The sequence below is a fragment of the Telopea speciosissima genome, chromosome 1 (genome assembly GCF_018873765.1).
Source record: "Telopea speciosissima isolate NSW1024214 ecotype Mountain lineage chromosome 1, Tspe_v1, whole genome shotgun sequence".
NCBI lineage: Eukaryota > Viridiplantae > Streptophyta > Magnoliopsida > Proteales > Proteaceae > Telopea > Telopea speciosissima.
The window spans coordinates 12,319,673-12,343,117 of NC_057916.1; the positions used below are offsets into that span (position 1 = coordinate 12,319,673).

The window sequence follows — 23,445 nt, forward strand, 5'->3', positions numbered from 1 at the left end:
AAACCACTCATCAGTTTTCAAGCAACGTGTTAAGCTGTTCTTAATTCTTTCTTCCCATCCCTGAACATATACGTATCCCAGAGCCAAACAATCCTCAAAGTGGAACAAAGAAGTTGCCGAGTGCTTTCGTTACATAAGCTTTACAGGTATCTTCCCTTGGCAGTTGGCATTTCTAATTCTTTAGTGGTCAAATCCCTTTAATTAATTAATTGCGAATCTCCAAGTGGTTGCCCCCCTGGGTTAGAGCCCAACCTACAACTCTACAAGAAGTTGCCGAGTTTTTTCGTTTGATTAGAAAAACCATGCAGATCTGACTGTAACGGTGTCATTTGATGGCACCTACCACGCTCCTTATATCATTTGTTCCTGTTTACCCACAAACCAAAAAAAAAATTTGTTCCCTAAATCCTAATAGTGAAAACAAATAAATAATCCAATAATAATTGCAGTCCACAATTATATGCTTAAATAATATTAGGAATGGAACAAGAAGTATAGGTTTTTTTTTTTTGTCTTATGGGGAGTAGAGGTATTAATGAGGCTGTGTTTGGTATGTATTTTTTTAAATTTATTATAGGTTTATACAAAAATGTTTTTTGGTACATGTTCCGATTCTAAATTATTAGAATGGGTTCAAGAATAGGTTTCATTCTCGAACATGGTAAAAACACATTCTACGTTCTTATTTTTTACAGCTTTCATGTCTTTGATTCTCAATTTAATGGTAGCAATCTTTTTGGCCCACAGGTTCGCTCTATTCCACTCCAACATCATTGTTTATTTAGCAAGAACTCGGCACGATTGCAGTTAAAGCACTACTTGTTATGAATGCAATCACAATAATGCTTGCCTGCGAGGAAAACAATGACACAATAGGTGGAGACGCGAGTAAATCAACCATAGTGGATGAATATGCCCTTTTTGGGGCGGTGATCGGAAAATTAGCCCCTATGTGCGAGAAAGTTGTTGAGGCTCGAAGTGTGGTGGTATCAAAGATGCAATAGACAAGGACGATGACAGAGAGCAAGAATGTTGGAGGAACCAATAATGGGTTTTTCAGTGATGGAACGGTGGAGAAAATATGATCGAACCATGAAGATAAAGCGCTCTTTAATGTTATATTAGAGGCATTACATAAGAGCAAAGGGGAGGAGTCATAGAAAGTGTCACAACAGTGGGGAAATGTGACTAAGTCATTTAAGGTGATTAGGCAATTGGGATTTGATAATGATGATAACGTGCCCAAGGGAATAAGCTCAAACAACGAGGGTAGAAAAGGCATGGTGGATAGGTGACAGTGACCAAAAAATTAACCCTATGTGGCTATGTATGAGAGAACTGTTGAGGCTGAAAGTGCGATGGTGTCAAAGATGCAATGGACAAGGATGAACGAGCAAGGGGTTCTCAGAGATGGAGGAGAAAATATGGTCGAATCATGAAGATAAAGCACTATTTGAGGTTATATCAGAGACATTACACAAGAGCAAAGGGGAGGAGCTATATAGAATGCGTCACAGTAGTACGAGAATGTGACTAAGTCACTTAAGGTGATTAGGCAATTGAGATTTGTTAATGGTGATAATGTGCCCTAGGGAGTAAAGCTCAAGAAACGAGGCTAGAAAATGCATGGTGGATATGTTCAAAGGAGCACTTACATCTTCATTCGGGAAAATTGTAGAACAACAACAATGCACATCACGTAGCTCCTCAATTGTCAACGTTATGGTCAATGAGATAAATTTTTAGACTAACTTCAGAATATATCCGCCTTTTGATCTAAATTCAACTTAATAAACGATGATGATTTCCCATGCTACTATTGCTACTTTCGTGACTTTGTTTACCATCTTATCATTTTTTTTCTTGTGAAGTAATATCCAATCGATTTAAAATGTTTTTGTCCATTCCAACATAAAGAATGCATTTTAATAAGATAAACATCCAAAGAAGATTGTCATTCTCTAAAATGAATTTACAAAACCATACACTATACTAATAGAGCTGATTTTTTCTTAAGCCACGTTGAATGGGAATTCCTTCACCGCAGGCTTCACATGAAAATAAAAAGATACCAGGAAGGTATTTTTGAAAACATATCAAATCCTTATACGGTTTGTAGAGCTTAGAATGATGTGGTGAACCCTCACAAAGGAAAATTTAACTTTCTGTATATCTGGACCACCTCAAAAACAATTAATGCGGTTAGATTTTTGTTCATATTTAAATTTATGGTGATAAGAAGGTACAGCGAAATTTCCCTGTTGGCTTCTGTTTCCTACACGGAAATCCATTTCCATGAATTATGGATCTCGTGTTTCGTAACAAGTGATGTGGGGATTCTCTGACCGTCCGATGCAGCGTACTCTTCCTCCCTTTCTTTATTTTTGTGGTGTTTTTATATTTTTTTTGTTTCTAAGATATTTTATTATTTTATTATGAAGAGGCAGTGTAGGGAGGAAGGCTCTAGTCTGTCAAGTCTCAATTCTCGAAGCTGCTTTAAACATTAATATTTCGTACGGCTAAAATCATACATGTTCTGATATCTATATCAAAGTCAACGACACAGGTACGCTGCACGCCTGTACATCCCTCGGAACTGTTGGATTAGAATATTTCTGTTAAGCCAGTTCACTTTTTTTGTTTGGTAAAATGTTAAGCCAGTTCACAGATATACTCATTTTAATAATAAGGGAAACTTACATTATTAGCTATTTTTTGGTTTTTATTTACAAAACTATTCACCGTATGTTTGAGTTAACAAAAATAGATAAAAACAAATTTAGTTTTACAAAATTAAACAAAATAGTGACTCTCCTTTCTTCCTCGTTAATTTTCTTTTGAAAAAATCTTTCTTTTTTTTTCTCTATTACTTGGGGTAACAGAGAATGGCGGTGACTGGGATAAGGGTAGGGTTGCATGGAACGAAGGATGCCTAGACGAGAAAGCAATGACAGAGGTAAAAATATCTAAAAAAGTAAGTGTAGGAGAGAGAGACACTATTTTGTTCAATTTTGTAAACCTTAACTTATTTTTGTCTATTTTAGTTAACTCAAATGTACGGTGGACAATTTTGTAAATGAAAATCCAAAAGTAGCTAATCATGTAATTTTCCCTTTTAATAATAAGAGTTCCAAATTAGGGTTTTTCGGTTTGGTTGCAATTTGTTGTTTTTAAATTGTTTTTTTAATCGGTCCATTTTTATGAGTTGGTATTGGATTGGCAATATCGAACAATTCGTATTGATATCGATCGGGACTGATACCAATACATGACCACGATGATACTAATCAGTAGATACAGAATGGATGTCTCATTTTTATTGTGTAAATTGCTCTTTTGATTTGGAATCGATATCGGTATATCTTGACACTAAATCCATATTTATAAGAACTTGATCCAAAAATTCTTTTCAATTAAAAGGATAAATTATATTAATTATTGAATGTTAATACATCAGATTTAGAGTCTAAAATATTTCTTGCCATCATCCTGTAATAGTAGAGATAATTCCACAAGAAGATATCGAACACAAATATTAACCTATTGAAAAAACTGTAAAAATATAGTCAAAAAGTCTACACACTAGTTTGTCTCTCTAATATGATGAGCAAATACACAACTTTGAAAGCACACCGCAAATCTAAAATGTCTTCACTCAACCCACGAGCAACCCAAGGAATCTGAAACTTGCCTAAGAGCATATGTATCCACATTTACAAGAGCTTGATCCAAAAATTGATAATTATTGATTTCAATCTCTTATCAGCTTTTAAATGAGCTCTTATCTAGTCTCAATCTTTCATATATAAAAATTGACTTATTTTTCCAACATTTTCAATTTCAATCCAGATGGTGGATTTCAAAAATCGACTAGTCTAATCGGATTTAATCTTTTTGGTTTTTTAAAAAGTGAAAAGAATGTTAATTGATCGTGTAATCTCTGCACCACCATGGAGCCAATGAGAGTATAGATAGTCACATAGAGACATTGGTTTGAATGTGATTTTCGATTTCATTGAGGAATATAGAACGGTCTTTTTACACACTCCTTGCAGAGTAACCATTAACCAAACAACCAATTAGCATTATTTTTCCATTTTTAGAAAACTATTCCAGATCATCAATCTTTATTATCAGGCCCCCTCACGATTAGAAGATTCAAATAGGGTCACGAATTATTTTCAGTATCTCAACTACGTCTAAATGTCAACCATCCAAAGTTTAACTCTGATCTGTCCTGGCCCACAAATTGGACTTACAAATTCTCCAACGCAACTAATCCCCACTAGTGTACGCAATGTCTGATGGGAGTTTTATATATATTCCTTTTGTCGTAAACAAAAAATAGATAATATTTATTGATCCGTGAATCACACAGGAGAGATGGATCAGGGTCTGGTGTTTTGGTGGGTCCATCCAATATTAGATACGACCTGATGCATTATTTATACCCATCGGATGGTTATAATACTCTCGCGTGTCACGTTGACCGTTATTATGAGACATGGAAATGGATATTGGTGGGCCGCACGACTGGGAGACACAAGAACACGCCAAGTAACATTTTTTAATTTGAAAGTGGAGAGTAGAGACTCAGAACTTACATACGCGCGCATGTGTTTACGTCTAATGGTTTTTGTTTTTTGGTTGGGTGCGCAGGGTTTGGTTGCGTAATAGATTCCGTGATTCCAAGTATATACTTACTCATATGGAAGGTCGAAAATTTATAATAAGCTACGGTGGAGTGCATGGCGACTGCATTATTGTCGATAGTTACTAATAATTCCTGTTTACCAAATAAAAAACTAATAATTCCTGAAGCTGGTATGGGACTATAGGTTTTATTTTTATAAGGATAGTTTAATATTAATAAAGGGAAGCTTCGTCGAAACACACATAAGTAGGTTAGAATGGAGTTGGGAATGGGATCCGGATTGGCCTGAATCCTAATCGGTCTAGACTCTAGACTTTGGATGGTGTTTGAATGATTTTTTATCCTCTCATGTGCATCACAATTGAGAATCCCACCGTCCATTCAATATTTTGAAACGATAAAAAAATGTCACTATCCATGATTTTTATGTTTGAATTCTTAAGTGTGATGTACTGGACAATGTACCGCACTCGAGAGAATAAAAATACACAATCCCTAGATTGATAATGGATTAGATAGTGAATTGGATTATTTTTAATTTTCGTAAAATGAGAATTAATTTCTTAAAAGAAATGGGTTTGGATCTTTCCGATGTGAGGTGACTAGGGATCTACCCCCAATGAAGTCTCTCCATCTGACACATATGTTGGAGATAGATCCAAATCAAAATGAAAGACTTCTGGAATCTCCTCCCCAGTTTCCCCCTCCCTCTGTGCCCTTCCATCTCGAAGTTCCATTGCCACTTCCCCTACTCTCTCTCCCTTTTCTATGGCTCTGCTCCCTCACTATCCCTCCATCCCTTTTCTTCTTCTTCTCATCTCCTCCTCTGGCTCCGCCCCTACCCCCGTTGGCATTAATATGAGAGCTACTTGTGTTGTGTGTGCATTGTTGGGATTTGAGAAGCATTCAAAGGGAAACTAAAGGAGTAGAGACTTAACCCGAATTGAATTGAGGCTCATTGGATAGGACAATTATCGTCTACGGTTCCTGATCGGTGCGGTTTCCTAGTTCTTCACACAAGAGGGGGGTGGGACCCATCTGGGCACCTGACCGAATAGTCTGTCCAGGTGGGGTCCACTCTCCTCTTGTGAGAGGAACTAGGGAACCGCACCGGTCAGGGAACCGTACAGAAAAAAAATTCCATTGGATAAGCTTTTGATTGGGGTATTTTTAAATCGATTGAAACCGACTCAAACATATTAAAAAAAATTGGATTTAAACCAAACCCGAACTGATATAAAACCAATGTAAACCCAAAAATCATTGAAATCATGTTTTTTCCCATAATTATACATACGCATGGAAAATCGAACCTAATATCAAGCCGATGAGAGAAAGCTAAAATAAATTGAATCCAAATAAAGCCAAAACCAAATATTCCCTTATTGGTTTGGTTTCAACTTCATCCATATTTACACTAAAATCAGACCAAAATCGAACCAATTGATTGATACCCCTACTCAGTTAGATCAGCTGGGATTGGGTGACCCGGATTTAATCAACCCAAAATACCTGATTCAGGCTTTTATTCGTCCACCAGAATGGGTCGACCATTGATAGTAGCTTCTGATACTGAATTGGCATTAGGAGGGTGGGCATTTATATGAAAGTTCTTAATGAAATTAGATTACCTGAGAAATAAATTTTAATTTATCAGATTACCCACCCGACATTTCATTTAACTAAATAATTTCAAATAAATTCTACCCAAAAAAAATTTTCAAATAAATATTACAAAACTATCTAAAATAGTGTTATTCCCTCGCCCACTTACGTTTTTTAACTTTTTTTCCTCTGACTTCCCTCTCTCATTCTTGGGTAGTTCTGTTGTAAGCATTGTGCCCTTGAGAGCATTCCCTCAATAGCCTATTTTGGTCAACTGTCCCAAAGTTGTGGAGCTTGAAATATTGAATCATTTGACAAATATTTTAGGATAGAGATTTTCTTATTCATACCTCTGAAGGTGGTGAATAATTTGTGTTTGTTATTGGTGAAGTCTGATCTCAGTCCAGAAAATGTTGTGGTGATTCTTTGGCAAGTCTGAACCAGATCGGGTGGGTCTGTACTTTTTGGGTTAGGGTTTCTTAAATATTGTAACTATCTCTTTGAGAGATGTGTGACTGAGGGTTTGTATTTGGTTCATATAAATACTGGATTTGTTCTATCACTAAGTCGTGGATGTAGCCTTCCTTCTAGGGGTGAATCACGTAAATCTTGTTGGTTTTTTAATTAGAGATTCAAAATACGTTTTTGTTAGGTGTGTTAGACGGTTGAATCATTTCCTAATAGACACCTAAATAGCCAATGGGTGTCTATTGAAAGACTTATTTGAGTGGCTAACAAACAAGCCTTATGCGAAAAGACATGAGTTGGGGTATATCTTTTGGAGACATCCCTTAGTGGTGTCTTTTCCTCTCCTATATAAAGAAAGGAGTTCTTGCTCATTTTATAACAATTGGTTTTTAAAAACATCTTTAGAAGTAATTTTAGTGTATGTTTTCCTTCCCACCATAGACGCCCTTTGTAATCACATTTGGAACTGCAACTTATGTGATTAGAGAGCTATTTTATCTTGGAAGTATAGATGCATTGTAAACCCGGATTGCAAAATTGGGGCATTTAAAAATCTCTAGGAGAGCATCGTTTGATGTGACTCAACTTTACCATTTATTGTTCAGGTTACACAAGAGGATGTGTATTGGGGTATTTCTGTCTATATGGTCTCATACTATCTGGCATACCAATCAGATAAGTCTTGTATTTACTGTTTGTTTATTATATTTATAATTTTATATTCTTTGCCCATCTTATTTTATTCCTATAAATCTTGTTTTGTGTGCTTGATTTATCTTTATTTTTGCATCTCTTCTGTAAAATTGTCATTCTGTTGCGTTGTTTTTCTAACAGAGTTTACCTTTCTTCCCTTCCCCCCCGCCCCCCCCAATAAAAAAGTTGAAACTTTTTATTTTTTATTTTTTGTCCTTCTATTGTAAAGTGTGTAACACAATTCTTTTATTGAGATAAGATCATATCATTTCAAATGTGTAATAGAAGTACAAGGCCATGGTAATTATATCTTCAAATTATTTTAAAAACTCTTTTTTATTCATCTTCTAAAATGCATTTTGAATGAAAACTCTTTAAACCCTTTGTAAATGAAAATAACAAGCACCAATCGAACAGATAAAGGTAAAATCAGCCCAATAAGACACATTACCATTCTACCCAAAAAACCATAGAGCACCGTGTGAATTGGATGGTAGGAGACTGGGAATTGTTTAAAGATAAACATTCTCATAGTTGAAAGTTGAAATTGAATCCACACAACACAGATTAGAGATACCATCCTTCCTTCTTAGTTTTGTACTTGTGGAAGAAAGAATAAAAACGAAAAAAGGCCAAATTGGTGAATACACATCGTTTTCTCTCGTTATCAAGGATTTTAAATTTGGAATCGGGATAGAATGAGTTCCTGCTGAGTTCGATTTGGGTCAAATTGGAATTGGTTTAACAAACTCAAGAAAGGGCTCCTAAGATTTGAAGACCTAGTGACTTGATCCCAAAAACTCTAGAATCAATCAGATCAAAATGTCCAAAATCAGAATCAACCATAGCCGATTCTGATCCAAATCAACTAATTTGACCAATCAATTTCTGATTTTGAAGCAATGCTCCTCGTAGTTTTTCAATGCTATCAAAATGTAAAAAAGTAATTGATATTAACATGGTTTTAGGAATTGGTATCGGAGCAATACATATTGTATCATATCAGTTTTGATACTCTAATAGACTAATAATATCAATATGTATTGATCATATCAGACAATTTTACCCTCAAAGATATTAATAAGGTACACATTTTTACCCTCAATCCATACTATGTCAATGGTACATATTAGATTGGTATAAATTTCACTGTTGATACCGATATAGATCAACCAATATGGCCAATACTGAAACGATGCCTAAAACCAGGATATAAATAAAAGGAAAAAAATGGCCACATCACCAGTGTATCATAAGTTAGCACACTCTGTCTCTATCTCTCTTCCCCACATTGAAATGACCCCCTTGCCCCTCCTGTGTGATGCCCCATCTCATGCCCCCTTTGGTATTAAATTTGATATTTTGATTGGACCACTTGGTCCATTCCGATTTATGAAATAATATATCGTTAACCTTAATTACATTGTTAACCTAAAAACATCATAAGCCAATGCTGAGCGGATTCTTTCTTTAACTGTCGGAATTGACAAGGTAGACTAAATTTGGCATCAAATTTCCTTCTATGCGAACTGCTTTTCAGAGTATAATTTTGTTATTGGGTGAAAGAAAAAAAGCAAGCCTTACCAAAAAAAAAGACAGAAAAAAAGCAAGGATTATCATGGTAAAGGCACTAACAATTGTACAAAAGTAAAGGTTAATTATTTGTTACCTCACGTAAGTGCGTTTAAGTTTTTTACTTTTCTTTGTGTTGGGGAATGTGGACGATTGGAATCAGAACCAGCAGGGATCATTTAGAATCTCTCTCCATCTCAGAACAATGGCAGATATGTCCTTTCACATGAGAAGGAGAGAGACTAATGGGAGTGCTGGCGTAGGCCATACTCCCAGAGTTCTTTTTACATTTTTTTTTGCCACATGGTTGTATTGACGGGCACAATTTGTATACATATTATCTACATCATCATCTAATTTTCAATATTATTAAAATAATTTAAATTCTCTAAATCTTGTTTCAATGATTTGAAAATGGCGATTTTTCTTTATTTTATATTTGATGTGTTAATTAAAAAAAAAAAAAAAAAAAACCGAACATGTGCAAGTTAGGGCATAAATAGGCTCTCAAATTTGACATGTGGTCTATTTAAGATAATCCATATCTATCCAAAAGTTATGAGTAATTAACATGCAACAACATCAAGTAAGGAACTACAAAGAATGTGTACTGCACCAATGCACCACAACACAACGATCATTATTGAGTGCACACCGTCAATTTTTGTTGTGCCATGGTGGTTCTTCTTTTAATCACCTTTATGTAAGCTTAGTTAAAGAAGGAAAAAAATTTGGGGCAAGAGATCAATGCTTGGTCATGTAGCTCTTGCACTAGCATGGAGGCCAATGAGAGAGAACGCAAGGCATCAATATGAATGAGATTTTTTATTTCAAGAACTGAGCTGTTATTTCGCGTATTTGAGAATAAAAAAAAATGCAAGGTCCTGTCTTCACTCTTCACCGTTATTTTATATCATGTAATGTTCGATTTGTTTTTTAAAAGAAGTATATATTGAAAACCAAAGGAAGGATTCACATTCGGCATCAACCAAACACAGCTTAAGAAGATGAAAGGACTAAAGGATTTGAATTTCATGAGGAAATACGTAAGCTTTAAAGAAGCTTTTGGGGCTAGAGCTCATTGAATGGATGAAGCATCGATCTAAGCTGTATTTGCTCATGCTCAGGCCCAGGCCCATGTGACTTCACTCTTTTTAGTGTGTGCTATAATTTAGCCCATTAGGGGTGACCCACTAGGGCACAGACCTATGAAGAGCCCATGAGGATTCACGAAGGACCAACAGTTATTCCAGAAAAGACCTGACTTGCTGCAGGCAATAAGGGAGGACTCGAGACCAACATACCATAGGCACCACTACGACTAATGGTCCCAACCATCAGTCCAAGACCGATGTCCCTCATGTTGCTTCACTTAACACCAAAACACTAATCCCTTTTAATACAAGGATGTAGACGCCAAGATATAGAAGTAAATTGCAGTGTCAACATTTCCATTTTTTGCCGCATGGCATGCCAAGGAACTGTGTCGAATGCAAAAATTTAGGGCTCTAATTCAATTTATGGGCTGCATTTGTATTTCATGTTTTCCCTTAATAATAATTCATTCATAACTGTTCAAAATTTTGTGTTTTCCTTTTTTTTGTTCTATATTTCTAGTTCAAAATATTGACCACTCTGATAGATAGATTTGAAATTTCATACAAAGATAAATTCAAGGTTCATTGCTCACATGTTAAGTTCAATGTGAAACATGGTTGGCTAAGTGGCAAAATAAACCATTGAACTTATAGTGAAAATGCAAATTCCATAAAACAAATAAATGATTGCAAATACAAGAAAATATGCTAATACATAAGATGGTATATTGTTGAAATTTGACATGTAGCATGTTGAGTAGTTGAGGAATATCTCTAAGCCATCACAAATTTGCCACATTTTATATTGGATAGAGCTCCAAGCTTCGTTTATGAAGAAAATCCTGCAGCAATCGATTGATCTATCGAAAGCACAAGCGGTTGAGAACGATCGAAAAAAGGAAAGATCACTAATGAAAGGGTAAGTTTCATTCAGGGCTTGATAAACCAACCCTTCTGATCCCGATCTGAGCCATCTACGTTCTCTTCATCAGAAACCAGGCCTGTCAATGGGCACACATACCTTCTCTTCCGACCAAAGACTAAGCTTCACCATGGAGCTTCAGCCCAGGCCAAGCAAAGCTGCACGACACTTAGACGGTTGCTCCCCAAGCCGGGTAGGTCCACAACCAGAATAGAAAATGGGAGTAAGTTCTATGAATGACAAAGAGGCGCATAATGAGGCTAAGCCTTGAAGCCTAGATCAATGTGGGGCTTTCGGGTTAGTTTTTTACTATATATATATAAGATTCCACCTCTACAGGTGCTTTCCAGAGGTGGAATCTTCTAGTTCTTTCTATTTGACCCGAAACCGATCGATCCAGCCATGAGCAGGTTGAAGAGAGCTCTAACAGGCCTTGGAGGACCGAATCCACGTATGTGGCAAAATACGATATAGATAACCAAAGTGTTTTGTTACCAAAAAAAAAAAAGATAACTAAAGTGTCTTGCTGATATGATAAATGGAATCGACCAAGTGGCAAAATAAAGTTTTGAAAATATGTCAAATAATCAAAACTTTTCAAAGAAAAACAAACTCATGAAAATGCAAGGAATACACAAAATACATGAGAATGTATATCCTTGAATCAAAATTTGAATCTTAAGATATGGCCAATGTCAGAATGCAATTTTCCAGCAATAAATATTGCGGAAAACAATTCATATATAATGGGAGATTTATAGATGGAGAGTGTAAGATCTATCACATGGTTTTACCCCAAAAAAAAAAAAGATCTATCATATGGAATGTGAGAGGGGGTAGGATGGAATCTACATTTTGGAGTCATGGAGATCCTTTTCTCCTAACTTATATCTATTTTATTTGTTAAATTTAAACATGAAAAATCATAGAAAAAAGTAAGGGGAATGGGTTTGCTGCGGTTGTGTGGCCTCTGCACCAACGCAGGGCCAACGAGGGGGCTTGCAAGGGCGGCCATCATTTTTGCCCCCTTGCATGTGGGCACAGGAGAACGCGATTAGGGAACGTTATTTCTCCTAAAAGTAATATGCTTAACCGTCCAATTCTATTTGTGAAATGTCTCCTTTTTATTTTATTTTATTTGGGGGGTGGGAGTGGGGGAAGGCTCTGTCATCGATTCGAATTAGGGAATCTTGGCCTTAATGACCTCCTTGTGCTCTTAAACCAATCACAAGTGTGACTATTCACGTGGTTTTAAGCTGGGACTCCCGAAATGTGTCATTTGTTTATTGGAGAGCCGATATTGTATATATCATAATTCCCTCATTCCATCGAGTCTTGTGTAAAGAAGAACTTTGAAAAATATATCTTTTTGGAATGATACGCAGTGGAGGCCTTTCGTTGGTGGGGCTGCCCATGTGTATATCAAATCCTAGGGAGATAATGCATTCTTAGATGTTAAAAACAGTGAAAATTATTATGTCACACTAGTTTACATGTATTTCTCTCTTTTCTACTTATAAAATTTTCTAAATTTTATATTTTCTTATCAGCCAAACACACCCTAAAAGGAAAAATTTGTGGTAAAGAAAGTATTCGTCCTTTTATACGGGTTTTACCTGCAAACAAACAGATTCCATAACACAAACCGCATGGGCAGTGTGCCTACATACGAAATAAGGGTGTTCAAGGGATCCGCGAGTTTCTAATCTCCTCCACCTCTGAGTGATCTTCTCCTCTGTCTCAGAGTGTTCACTCGCAATTGAAGGTTGTGAAGGCGATCTTGGGCTTGGGGTTTCAGGTATGCTTCTCCCCTACTTCTTCCCATTTCTTGTCTCTACTATTGTTCTATTATGATTCACTTTATTATTCTGCCCTCTTCATTCCCCCCCTGAAGGTTGGAACCGCAAGTTGTTGCAGAGCGGCCTTGAGATCGAGCCCATTTTTTTGTTATAACTTGGGGGGTTAGGGATTCTTTCTTTGTATGACAGGAAGCGGGACTAGCTCAATAGGACTGTGAGGGTTTTGGGGCGGGATTTAGCCCTATCGGCAAGCTTAGTGGTGCACCACCACCATCTTCTCATGTTTGAGACTTTTTTTTTTTTTTTTCTTTTTTTCCGTTTTTTAGGAAGCATTTGGTCCCTTCCTAGCGTGTGAGTATCTCTGTTATTTTTTCTAGATTTTTTTTGAATGGTTTCTGTGCGATATTTGTCGAACGGTTGCATGTGTTTAGAGCTGTAATCTCTTGATGCTTGAATGGAGTTGATTGATTAAATTTAGTGAATTTCATGGTTATGATTTCAGTCCCATGGGGGCTGCATTGTAATGGGTTTCACTTGGATGGGAGCCAAAAAATTCATATTTTTTGCTGTTACATTTTCGTTTTTATTTTCCATTTATTGATCTACTGCTACTCTGCCAACCAAACATGATTCTGGTATTATGGCCAGCATCATTTGTGCTTTCCAAACAAAATTCTCAAATTGAGTTGTTGTAGAATCCATGAATCATGATTATATTATGGAGCCAGCATTATGGATTCTTTCAATTAGAGTTTGAACTGAACATTAATTAAGTATATTGTTTGTTACAGATTCTTGCAGGGTGAGAGATATTGTGAAGAACATTGAAGTCCCAGAAAGAGATGGACAAGACTGTTGAAAAGGAGAAATCAAGTAGGAAAACAAGAGATGAGAGGGAAAGAGACAGAGATAGGAATAGAGATTACATCAAAGATCACCGCAGAGAGTCTGACCACCACCGAGATCATGAGAGAGATAGAGACCAGGAACGAGAACGAGACCACAAGCATCGAACAAAAGACAGCCAGTTGAGAGAATCTGAGGAGAGGCACCATAGTGATAAATACCGGGAAGAGAAACACTCATTAAAGGACAATGACAGTGTCAAGGATAAGGTTTCGGGTTCTCGACATTCCAAGGATCTTAGGCATGGAGATGGGGATTGGGTCCGGTCAAGAGACTACGCACAAGATTATGAATCAAAACGTGAGCAATCTCATGAGCTGAGGGATGGGAGAGAGGACAATGGGGGCCTTAAGGATAGGGTTTTGGGTTCTCGGCACTCGAAGGATGATAGGCATCGAGATGGAGATCGACATCGATCAAGGGACTACTTACAGGATCATGAATCGAAACGTGAACGATCTCACCTGCATAAGGATTATGAATCAAAGCACGAGCGATCTAATGAGCCGAGGGATGGGACAGAGGGCAGCAGGGATAGAGTCTTACATGAAGAATCAATTGAGAGACGATCATCCACTTCGCACAAAAGAAAAGAGAGAGAAGAAAGTGAGGAGCAGTTGGATAAGAGAGAGAAACGGGTTAGGGATTTGGATGTAGCAAAGGAAGAGAGGAGAGAAAAGCGGCGGTTTGGAGATAAGGTTGTTGATGATTCTAAGGATCTGAATGGAATTGTTAATGATGCGAGCAGAGAACGCAGGAAAGTCGAGGACGGAGTGGAAGAAGAAATGAGAGATGTGACTGGTAGGGAGGAAAGAAGAGTTAGAAGAAAGTTTGGGGATCGACTAAAGGAAGAAGGTATGATGGTTGTGGAGGAGGAGATGCAACCGGTTTCAGTTATAAATTCTGAGAAGAATGAAGCTGTAGATGAGCTCGTGGATAATGCTCAAAACACTGTCAGTTCAAATGGTAGTGGTTCCATTGGTAATGTAAGTTTGTCTATCATTATCTTCTCTTCCTTTGATTTAGTGTTAGTAATTTTCTTTCTGTGCTATTACTATGTCCACTGTTTGTCCTTTTGCTCATTCTTTCAACCTAACCATAGGATTGGATTCTTTTTGTATTCTCATTTTTCAGAATAGCTTGGTTGCTATGTAATATGTTGCATCTTTTCTCTTGTTCATTCTTTGTTTTGCATTTATAATTCAATCTGTAAATGATGATAGAATCTCCTGGTGATATGATGTAAGGGGAATGTGAAGAACTTTGTAAATAGAAGAAATCAAGCTAATTCATTCTGCAGGCTAGTTAGTTGGAGGTTTGTTTATTGCTTTTTGTTATATTTAAAGTCGGAAGTGGGAACCACATTTTTAAGCTACAGTTTTATTCTAGACCTTTTTCTAGTTATATCTGAATAGTTTCTGGTTGCTTATTGGAGGGCAAGGATCCATGTAGCAATCCCATTTAACTGAGATTCTCCTGACTTGCTGGGCTGTGCCTTTTCCTCTTGCTTTCCTCTTTCATTTTTCCTTTATTTCTCATTTTTCACATGTCATTTTCAAATTTCTTCTGTTTCCTCTTTCCCCATCTCTTCATTCTTTTTTCCTACCTTGTTTTGTTTTGATCCATTTAGCCAACTCCTTTAAGTTGGGATAAGGCTGAGTTTGTTGTTGTAACTGAATAGTCTCTGGTTCAATGGTTAGCTTAGGACAGTAAACTGAACCACTGATGTGGGAACGCCCATGGAGTTGAGCACCTATCTCATCAGGTTAGAAAAGAAAAAGAAGATAGGGGAGTGTTTGAGATCTTCATATCACAAAGCAATTGATTTGCACCAGGACATCCTTGGAGCAGAGTAGGAATATGTTGTCTTGTTTTCCTGTGACAAAGCTATTGGAGTTTATGGAAAGTTCCTATGGTACAGTTGTTCTAAATCATATGTTAAGATTTTTTTTCTTTCAGCTCATTTGATTGAAAATTTAAGATCCTACTGGGAACAGAGAAAGAGAACTGGACTGGGAATTTTTCTGGATAGCTGAATTTGATAAATTGTCATACCATGCTGTTATTGCTTTAGGGGACAGTTATGTACTAAAAGGTCATTGAGCCAAATGACCTGTTATAATCTGGTGGCAAAGATGTTGCTACTGGGACAGGAATAGGTCAGATGCACGACCGCAAGGAAATGTCCCCCAAATTGCAGATTCGAGTACATTTCTTTTAAGAAGAGAAGAGAAAGATAACTATTGGTGATACAAGTATACAACTCACGTAGAATTTTGGTGCAATTAATAACATGTACCAGATACTAGAGCTACAATCGCTCAAGCAGGCGAGCGGCGAAACTACTTGACTTCAATTGACTAAAGCAAACTCAATGATACATGTAGTTCCCACAAGATATATTGATGCAGACATGTCACCTCAAGGCTTATTTGAAACAAGCCTGGGGTTGGGTTATGTAGGTGTTGGGCCTTTAATCCCATGAGTTTCTTTATAATGGTCCACCTTAATGGGCCTAAAATATGAGTAGAAAGCATAGTATTTAATCTCGTTTTGGAAGGCCATTTTGGCTAGACCGAAATTTCACCCGAAATATTGTATTTTTTTCTATGAGTTTTGCTTGGCCATTTCGGGGTGTAAAATGATGAAATGACCAAAATAACCAAAATTTATGAAATATTGCAAATTTTTTTTTTCATTTCGACATAGCATCTCGTCTCGGCCTGGACGAAATATTCGAAATTTCGGCAAGATTTTAAACTATGGTAGAAAGTAGGAAAATGAGATTTACTTTATTAGTTTAGTTAGAGTTCTGTTTTGAGTCATTTTCTTTCATTATTTTAGTTTCGTAGTCAGTTTATGTTACCGTATTAGTTAAGGATTGGGTTAGGCCTTTCCTTTTTAGTGTTTGAATCTGTTTTTGAGTCTTCTATTTAAGTTTGTAAGGGGCTACAGCCTTGTACATGACTTTGATTAATGAGATTGAGAAAAAAAGCATAGCTTTGTGCTTTGGTTTGTGAGAGAGTATGGTGAGATGCCATTGATGAGAGACCAAAATATGATGAGAGGCCGTGGGTGAGAGGCCCGAGTGTGAGAGAGACTACCCTCTCTTTGTGAGAGACCAAAATACGATGAGAGGCCGTGGGTGAGAGACCCGAGTGTGAGAGAGACTACCCTATCTTCTTCCCTTCTTTTATTTATTTTATTTTATTATATTGTTTTGAATTTCCTGCAAATCTGAGAACAAGATCGAAGTGTTTATTGTTGCTTGACCTGAAGTTTTCGATCCTCTTGTGGACTGGTTATCAGTTGTGAGTGGTCTACATCATATATAAAGTAGAAGACAAAAGAGGAAGATAAGAGAGAGGTATCAAGATGATCAAGAACTTGCCTATGGTTTAGTGCAGATAACACCTAGTACTTCTTTCTCGAAGTGTTACAATCAAAAGAGTAGCAATGAAGAGAAGCAATTGGTTTTCAAGTCACTGTTAGTCTCAATATGCCTTGTACCTCCATTAAAATAAAAGAGAATATAGGGCATGGTGCCTGCTCATTTATAGGGGGTAAAGGTTGAATTTTGGTAATGTAGCCCTAGATTGGTAGAAGACCAACTAGGAGCCAGTAAACCAGGATCTGTTATGAACAGGTGAATCGGCTAGGTCAAAAATAGGTTTTGGTGAAATTAGGGTTAGGGTTTGATGTATGGTTTATGTCAAGTTGATGTAGGGGAGTCTAACCGTGAAGGTCCTGAGATGTTTTGATGGAGGGAAGTATGTAAACTTGAATGGGCAGCAAGTTAGGGTTTTGGGTTTTTGAAAAGAGGAAAAGATGGATTTCTAGGGTTTGGCTGGACTGAAGTTAACCAAACTTTAATGGTTTTCTTAGGAGGGTATGAGGGATAATCGGTCAGATTTGTAGACTGTTCTGACGGTTGGTTTGGGCTAGGCAGAATTTGGGTATTGGGAAAATTGAAAACAAAATAGGGAATCTTAGAGTTTGGGTTGTGAGAGGATTAGAAGAAGAATTGTAGGGGATGGGGATGATTCAAACTCACTGTTGTTGCAGAATTTTCTTTGCAGCAGCTTGTTTGATTGTAGATCTTGAATAAAAATTGAATCTTTAACTAGAATTTGAATGTAGAGCTTCAAAAGAACCACATGGGCTTCACACCACAAGGTGTCAATTGGATCAAACACCAATCCCACCAACCTTTATCAAACACAAGACAAAAATTTTTAATGGAGAAGAAGAGCAGCAAAACTCAGTCTTATCCTTCCTTACCACTTCTCCTATGGTCATTTTAGGTCTGCTCCTAGCTCTTTTAACTCCTTCAATTGGAATCATATCACTCCTCCTTATTGGGGCGTCCCTAGGCCTCCGTTGAATATGACCATACCACCTTAAACGACTCTCTCGGAGCTTGTCACTGATCGGGTCAACTCCCAAATCTACTCTTATATGTTCATTTCGTACTTTATCCTTCCTTCTTTTTCCACACATCCATTTTAACATCTTCATCTTTGCTAAGCAAAACTTATCAATATGACACTTCTTAATTGCCCAACATTCTGCCCCATACATCATGGCTGGTCGAACAACAGTCCTATAGAACTTTCCTTTAAGCTTTAAAGGAATGCGTTGGTCACACAGTACTTCAGACGCATCTCTCCACTTCATCCATCTCACTTTAATTCTCTGTGAAACATCATCCTTTATGTCACCTTCTTTATTTATGATTGACCGAAGATATCTAAAATAACCACTTTGCGGTATCTCTCTTTCCTCAATTCGCACCATATTGGTATCCATCAAAGTGTGACTAAAATTACACATCGTATACTCCGTCTTCGTCGTACTAATCTTAAAGCCTTTTGTTTCCTAGGTTGACCTCCAAAGCTTTAACTTAGAGTTAATCCCTTCTTTTGTCTCATCCACCAAAACGATATCATCGGCGAAGAGCATACACCATGGGACGTCATCTTGAATGCTCTTGATTATATCGTCCATCATAAGCGTAAAAAGGTAAGGACTTAAAGCTGAACCCTGGTGTAATCCAATCGTAATTGAGAATTCCTTGCCCTAACCTCCCATAGATCTCACACTAGTCACCACGCTCTCAGAAATATCTTAAATGACATCCACATATTTACTTGACACCCCCTCTTCACTAGAACATGTTGGATTTGTGAATTCACCTAGAGGGGGGGTGAATAGGTGATACTAGTGGATAATGATATCTTTTGCGGAATAGTGTTATAAATACAAATTAAAAAAAAAAAATGCACAAATAAACTAAAGATATATAGTGGTTTTGCCAAACTTGCCTACGTCCACTCCTCTCAAATCTAGAGAGAATTCCACTAAAAAACAATCTTGAGGATAGCAAGAGGACTCTTACAAATCTTGATTAAGAGCAAGAGGTCTCAAACAAACAACTCTTGATTCCGAGCAAGAGGACTCAATCACAACTCTTGATTCCGAGCAAGAGGACTCAACCAATCATAAAAATAAAACTACCAAGTTAAAGAGTTACCTCAACCTTAGTAGAAGTGTGCTACCTTCCAACTTAAAGCTTTGAAGCTTTTGTTGAAGTGGAGGAGCTTGAGTGTGTGAGCTTGTATGCAATGAGTGCTTTGATCACTATGAATGCTCACTAAAGACAAGAGAATGGAACTTTTGATTTTGTCTCTTTAGAGTGGATGCTAGCACTTTCTTGTCCTTACTGGTGGTACTTTTGAACTGAGAAAAGTACTCTTTTATAGCTAAGCGCACTTAGGAGAAGATTAAATTTGGGATTCAAAAGTCAGCACTGATCCGGTATACCGGATTTTGATCTAGTATGCCGGATCACACAAATCAAGAATTTGTATTGTTGATCCAATGGTCAAATTCCAATGATCCGGTATGCTGGATCAGGGTAAACCAGGCAAAGGTGATCCGATATGCCGGATCCCAATCCGGCGCACGCCGGAAGCCTATTGAATTCATTTTCTTGAGATTGCATCTAATCAGGTATGCCGTTTTATGATCCGGTATACCGGATAAGCCAATTCTGTTGAAATTTGTTAAGTCCTTTGTTGGACTTACTTGGGTGATTCCAAATGGGTTTGGCCACATGGATTGGGGTTAATTTTAACCTCATAAAGTCCATCTAAATGAATGTATGCTTGTGTGTGCGCATTACATCATTTGTGACTTTAAAACAAATTTACAACTTAAATACAATTTGAATTCTTCAAATCTTGATCTTCAAGTCTTGAACTTCTCTTGAATGTCTTCAATATGAGTTCTTCAAGTTTGTTTTGATCTTTGTTAGTTGGGTAATATGATCAGTAATCTCTTTGAATTGAGTGCTCCCCCTCACTTGGCTATGTAAGAGTTCTAAGCATTTTCAACCAAGAGTTAGTGTTTATGATTTATTTGTTATCATCAAAACAATGGTATCATCTTTGATTGATGATGGAGTTTATGTATGAGGACTTTTCATAAAAAATCTCCCCCTTTTTGATGATGACAAATACTTAATAAAGAAGAATAATATAATGAAGCAATTTGAAATTCCAAAAGAAATTGCAAATAACATTCATAAACTTGAAAAAATTACAATTTGCATTTAATAAGTAAATAAGTTTCAATTAAAATAAAAAATTTCCATTACAATCATTTTCCATATCCAATTTTCTCCTCCTTTGGCATTATCAAAAAGTGGGGTAGAAAGAAGTTAAGGATTTTGAGCATTGGGATCAAATTCTTCTTGGGAAGGCATCCCTGGAAATGGTGGAATAGGAGGGATAGAGCTACATTCACCAGGAAATGGTGCTCGGAATGGTGGTCGATACCCTTGAGGAGTAAAGCCTTGAGGAGGAACGGCTTGTGGAGTAGCTCCCGGTGTGTCAAGTGTGACAAAGCCAAGATTAAGAGACAATATTTGGATTGCGGTGAGGATCCCATCTTGTCGAGAGTTTATGAAATCAAAACCCGATTTGACTTCTTGGCGTAAGGATGTGACATCTTGTTGAAGTCATTGTTGCCCGTACTTAAGTTCCATAATTCGATTGTTGGCTTCATCCATGTAGTCATCTATACCGGAAACCCATTCTTGAAATCCTTCCGGTGGCCATCCATGTTGTTCTTGAGGAGGAGGAGGCATGTTCTCATCATCATCAAAATTTTCATTCGCTTCTTCAAATACATCGAATGGAGGTGGAATATTGATAGTATGAAAACTATTTCAGGTGATGTGAAGAGAAGAGGATGTAGATTCAACTTCCCGATCAAGATCAATGTCAAGAGCTCGAAAGATACGGGTGAGAAGATGTCCATAAGGAAGGTTGGTGTGCTTACGAGGATGAGCACACGACTCCATATATCTCATAATGAAATAGGGAAGGCATGTGGAGGTGTTTGTGTAAACATAATAAGTGAGATAGGCTTGAGGGGTTAAGCACTTACTTCTACCTCCTCCCCTAGGAATGAAGTTGTGTTAGATTATATAGGAGATAACATGTGGAATGATCTTAGTCTTCCAATGAGGACGGTTGTTGCATTTGGATCGAAGCGTTTGAGAATGGAAGAGTAGACATCTTCATGATTAATAAGATCTCCAAAGTTAGGGTTCTTTGGAGTCCAAAAAATACAAGGCCCATCACTAGAGATTTGAAGATGTTGAGCAAGGTCATCAATGGAGAGTTCTATGTGAACGCCTTTGACATAGGTGTGAAGCTTCAAATCTCGCTCCGACCTGCTAAAGTAAAGGTTGACGTAGAAATACTTCACCAAATTTGGATAGCAAGGCTCCGAAAGATCAAGGAGAGAGTCCTATCCAATGTCTTTAAACCGCATGTCAAGTCGAAGACTATTGAATGAGAAGACATCTACTTCTCTTCCTTCAATTTTTCTTGCAAGGAAGAGAGGCCAAAATGCACGACATTCGGGAGATCGAAAGAGTCGGTCTTCACCAGCCGCATAAGGTTGCCTTGAGGAGCCACCTCTAATAGAAACTGATCTTCCTCCCCTTCTTCCTCTTTTAGAAGGTTGTTCTCCTTCAACCATAGCTTCCTTCCCTCTTCGACTCATATTGAGGGAGTTTTGAAAGAAAGAGATGAAAGAAATAGAGAAACAAGGCTTTGGAGTTGTTCTTTGGGTGGGGAGTGAGAGTAGAGTGAATAGTAGTGCAAAAAATGACAAAAAGAGCGAGATTTGAAGTATTTCTACGCCAACCTTTACTTTAGCGGGTCGGAGCGAGATTTGATGCTTCACACCTATGCAAAGGCGTTCACATAGAACTCTCCATTGATGATCTTGCTCAACATCTTCAAATCTCTAGTAATGGGCGTTTGCATTTTTTGGACTCCAAAGAACCCTAACTTTGGAGGTCTTATTAATCATGAAGATGTTTACTCTTCTATTCTCAAACGCTTCGATCCAAATGCAGCAACCGTCTTCATTGGAAGACTCAAGATCATTCCACATGTTATCTCCTATATAATCCAACACAACTTCATTCCTAGGGGAGGAGATAGAAGTAAGTGTTTAACCCCTCAAGCCTATCTCACTTATTGTGTTTTCACAAACACCCTCACATGCATTCCCTATTTCATTATGAGACATATGGAGTCGTGTGTTCATCCTCGTAAGCACACCAACCTTCCTTATGGATGTCTTCTCACCCGTATCTTTAGAGCTCTTGACATTGATTTTGATCAGGAAGTTGAATCTACATCCTCTTCTCTTCACATCACCTGAAATAGTTTCCAAACTATCAATATTCCACCTCCATTCAATGTATTTGAAAAAGCGAATGAAAATTTAGATGATGATGAGAACATGCCTCCTCCTCCTCAAGAACAACATGGATGGGCACCGGAAGGATTTCAAGAATGGGTTTCTGATATGGATGACTACATGGATGAAGCCAACAATTGAATTATGGAACTTGAGTTCGGGCAACAACGATTTCAACTAGATGTTACATCCTCACGCCAAGAAGTCAAATCGGGTTTTTGATTCCATAAACTCTCGAATCTCGACAAGATGGGATCCTCACCGCGATCCAAACATTGTCTCTTAATCTTGGCTTTGTCACACTTGACACTCCGGGAGCTACTCCACAAGCCGTTCCTCCTCAAGGGTATTGACCACCATTTCGAGCACCCATTCCCGGTGAATCTAGCTCTAGCCCTGCTATTCCACCATTTCCAGGGATACCTTCCCAAGAAGAATTTGATCCCAATGCTCAAAATCCTTAACTTCTTTCTACCTCACTTTTTGATAATGCCAAAGGGGGAGAAAATTGGATATGGAAAATGATTGTAATGAAAATTTTTTATTTGAATTGAAACTTATTTATTTATTAAATGCAAATTGTAATTTGTTTCAAGTTTATGAATGTTATGTGTAATTTCTTTTGGAGTTTCAAATTGCTTCATTATATTATTCTTCTTTGTTAAGTATTTGTCATCATTAAAAAGGGGGAGATTCTTGAGGAAAAGTCGTCATACATAAACTCCATCATCTATCAAAGATGATATTATTGTTTTGATGATAACAAATAAATCATAAACACTAACTCTTGGTTGAAAATATTTAGAACTCTTACATAGATCATGGCACCAAGTGAGGGGGAACACTCAATTCAAAGAGACTATTGATCATATTGCCCAAGCAACAAAGATCAAGACAAACTTGAAAAACTCACATTGAAGACATTCAAGAGAAGTTCAAGACTTG

At 37.3% G+C, this 23,445-nt stretch overlaps 1 protein-coding gene across 2 annotated transcripts in view; it reads left to right on the plus strand.

Annotated features, from left to right (window-relative positions):
* Positions 1-210: 210 nt before the first annotated feature.
* Positions 211-23,445, plus strand: part of LOC122668723 (protein RDM16-like) — a 32,223-nt gene continuing 8,988 nt past the window's right edge. The window contains exons 1-4 of one of the 2 annotated variants that reach the window (XM_043865269.1): positions 212-223; positions 12,711-12,809; positions 13,602-14,154; positions 14,194-14,702. In XM_043865269.1, coding sequence (XP_043721204.1) covers positions 13,653-14,154; positions 14,194-14,702 — 1,011 coding nt within the window. In that variant the 5' untranslated portion in view covers positions 212-223; positions 12,711-12,809; positions 13,602-13,652. Of the gene's footprint in view, positions 224-12,710; positions 12,810-13,601; positions 14,703-23,445 lie in introns of both variants that reach the window. The other variant, XM_043865262.1, reaches the window with a different exon arrangement.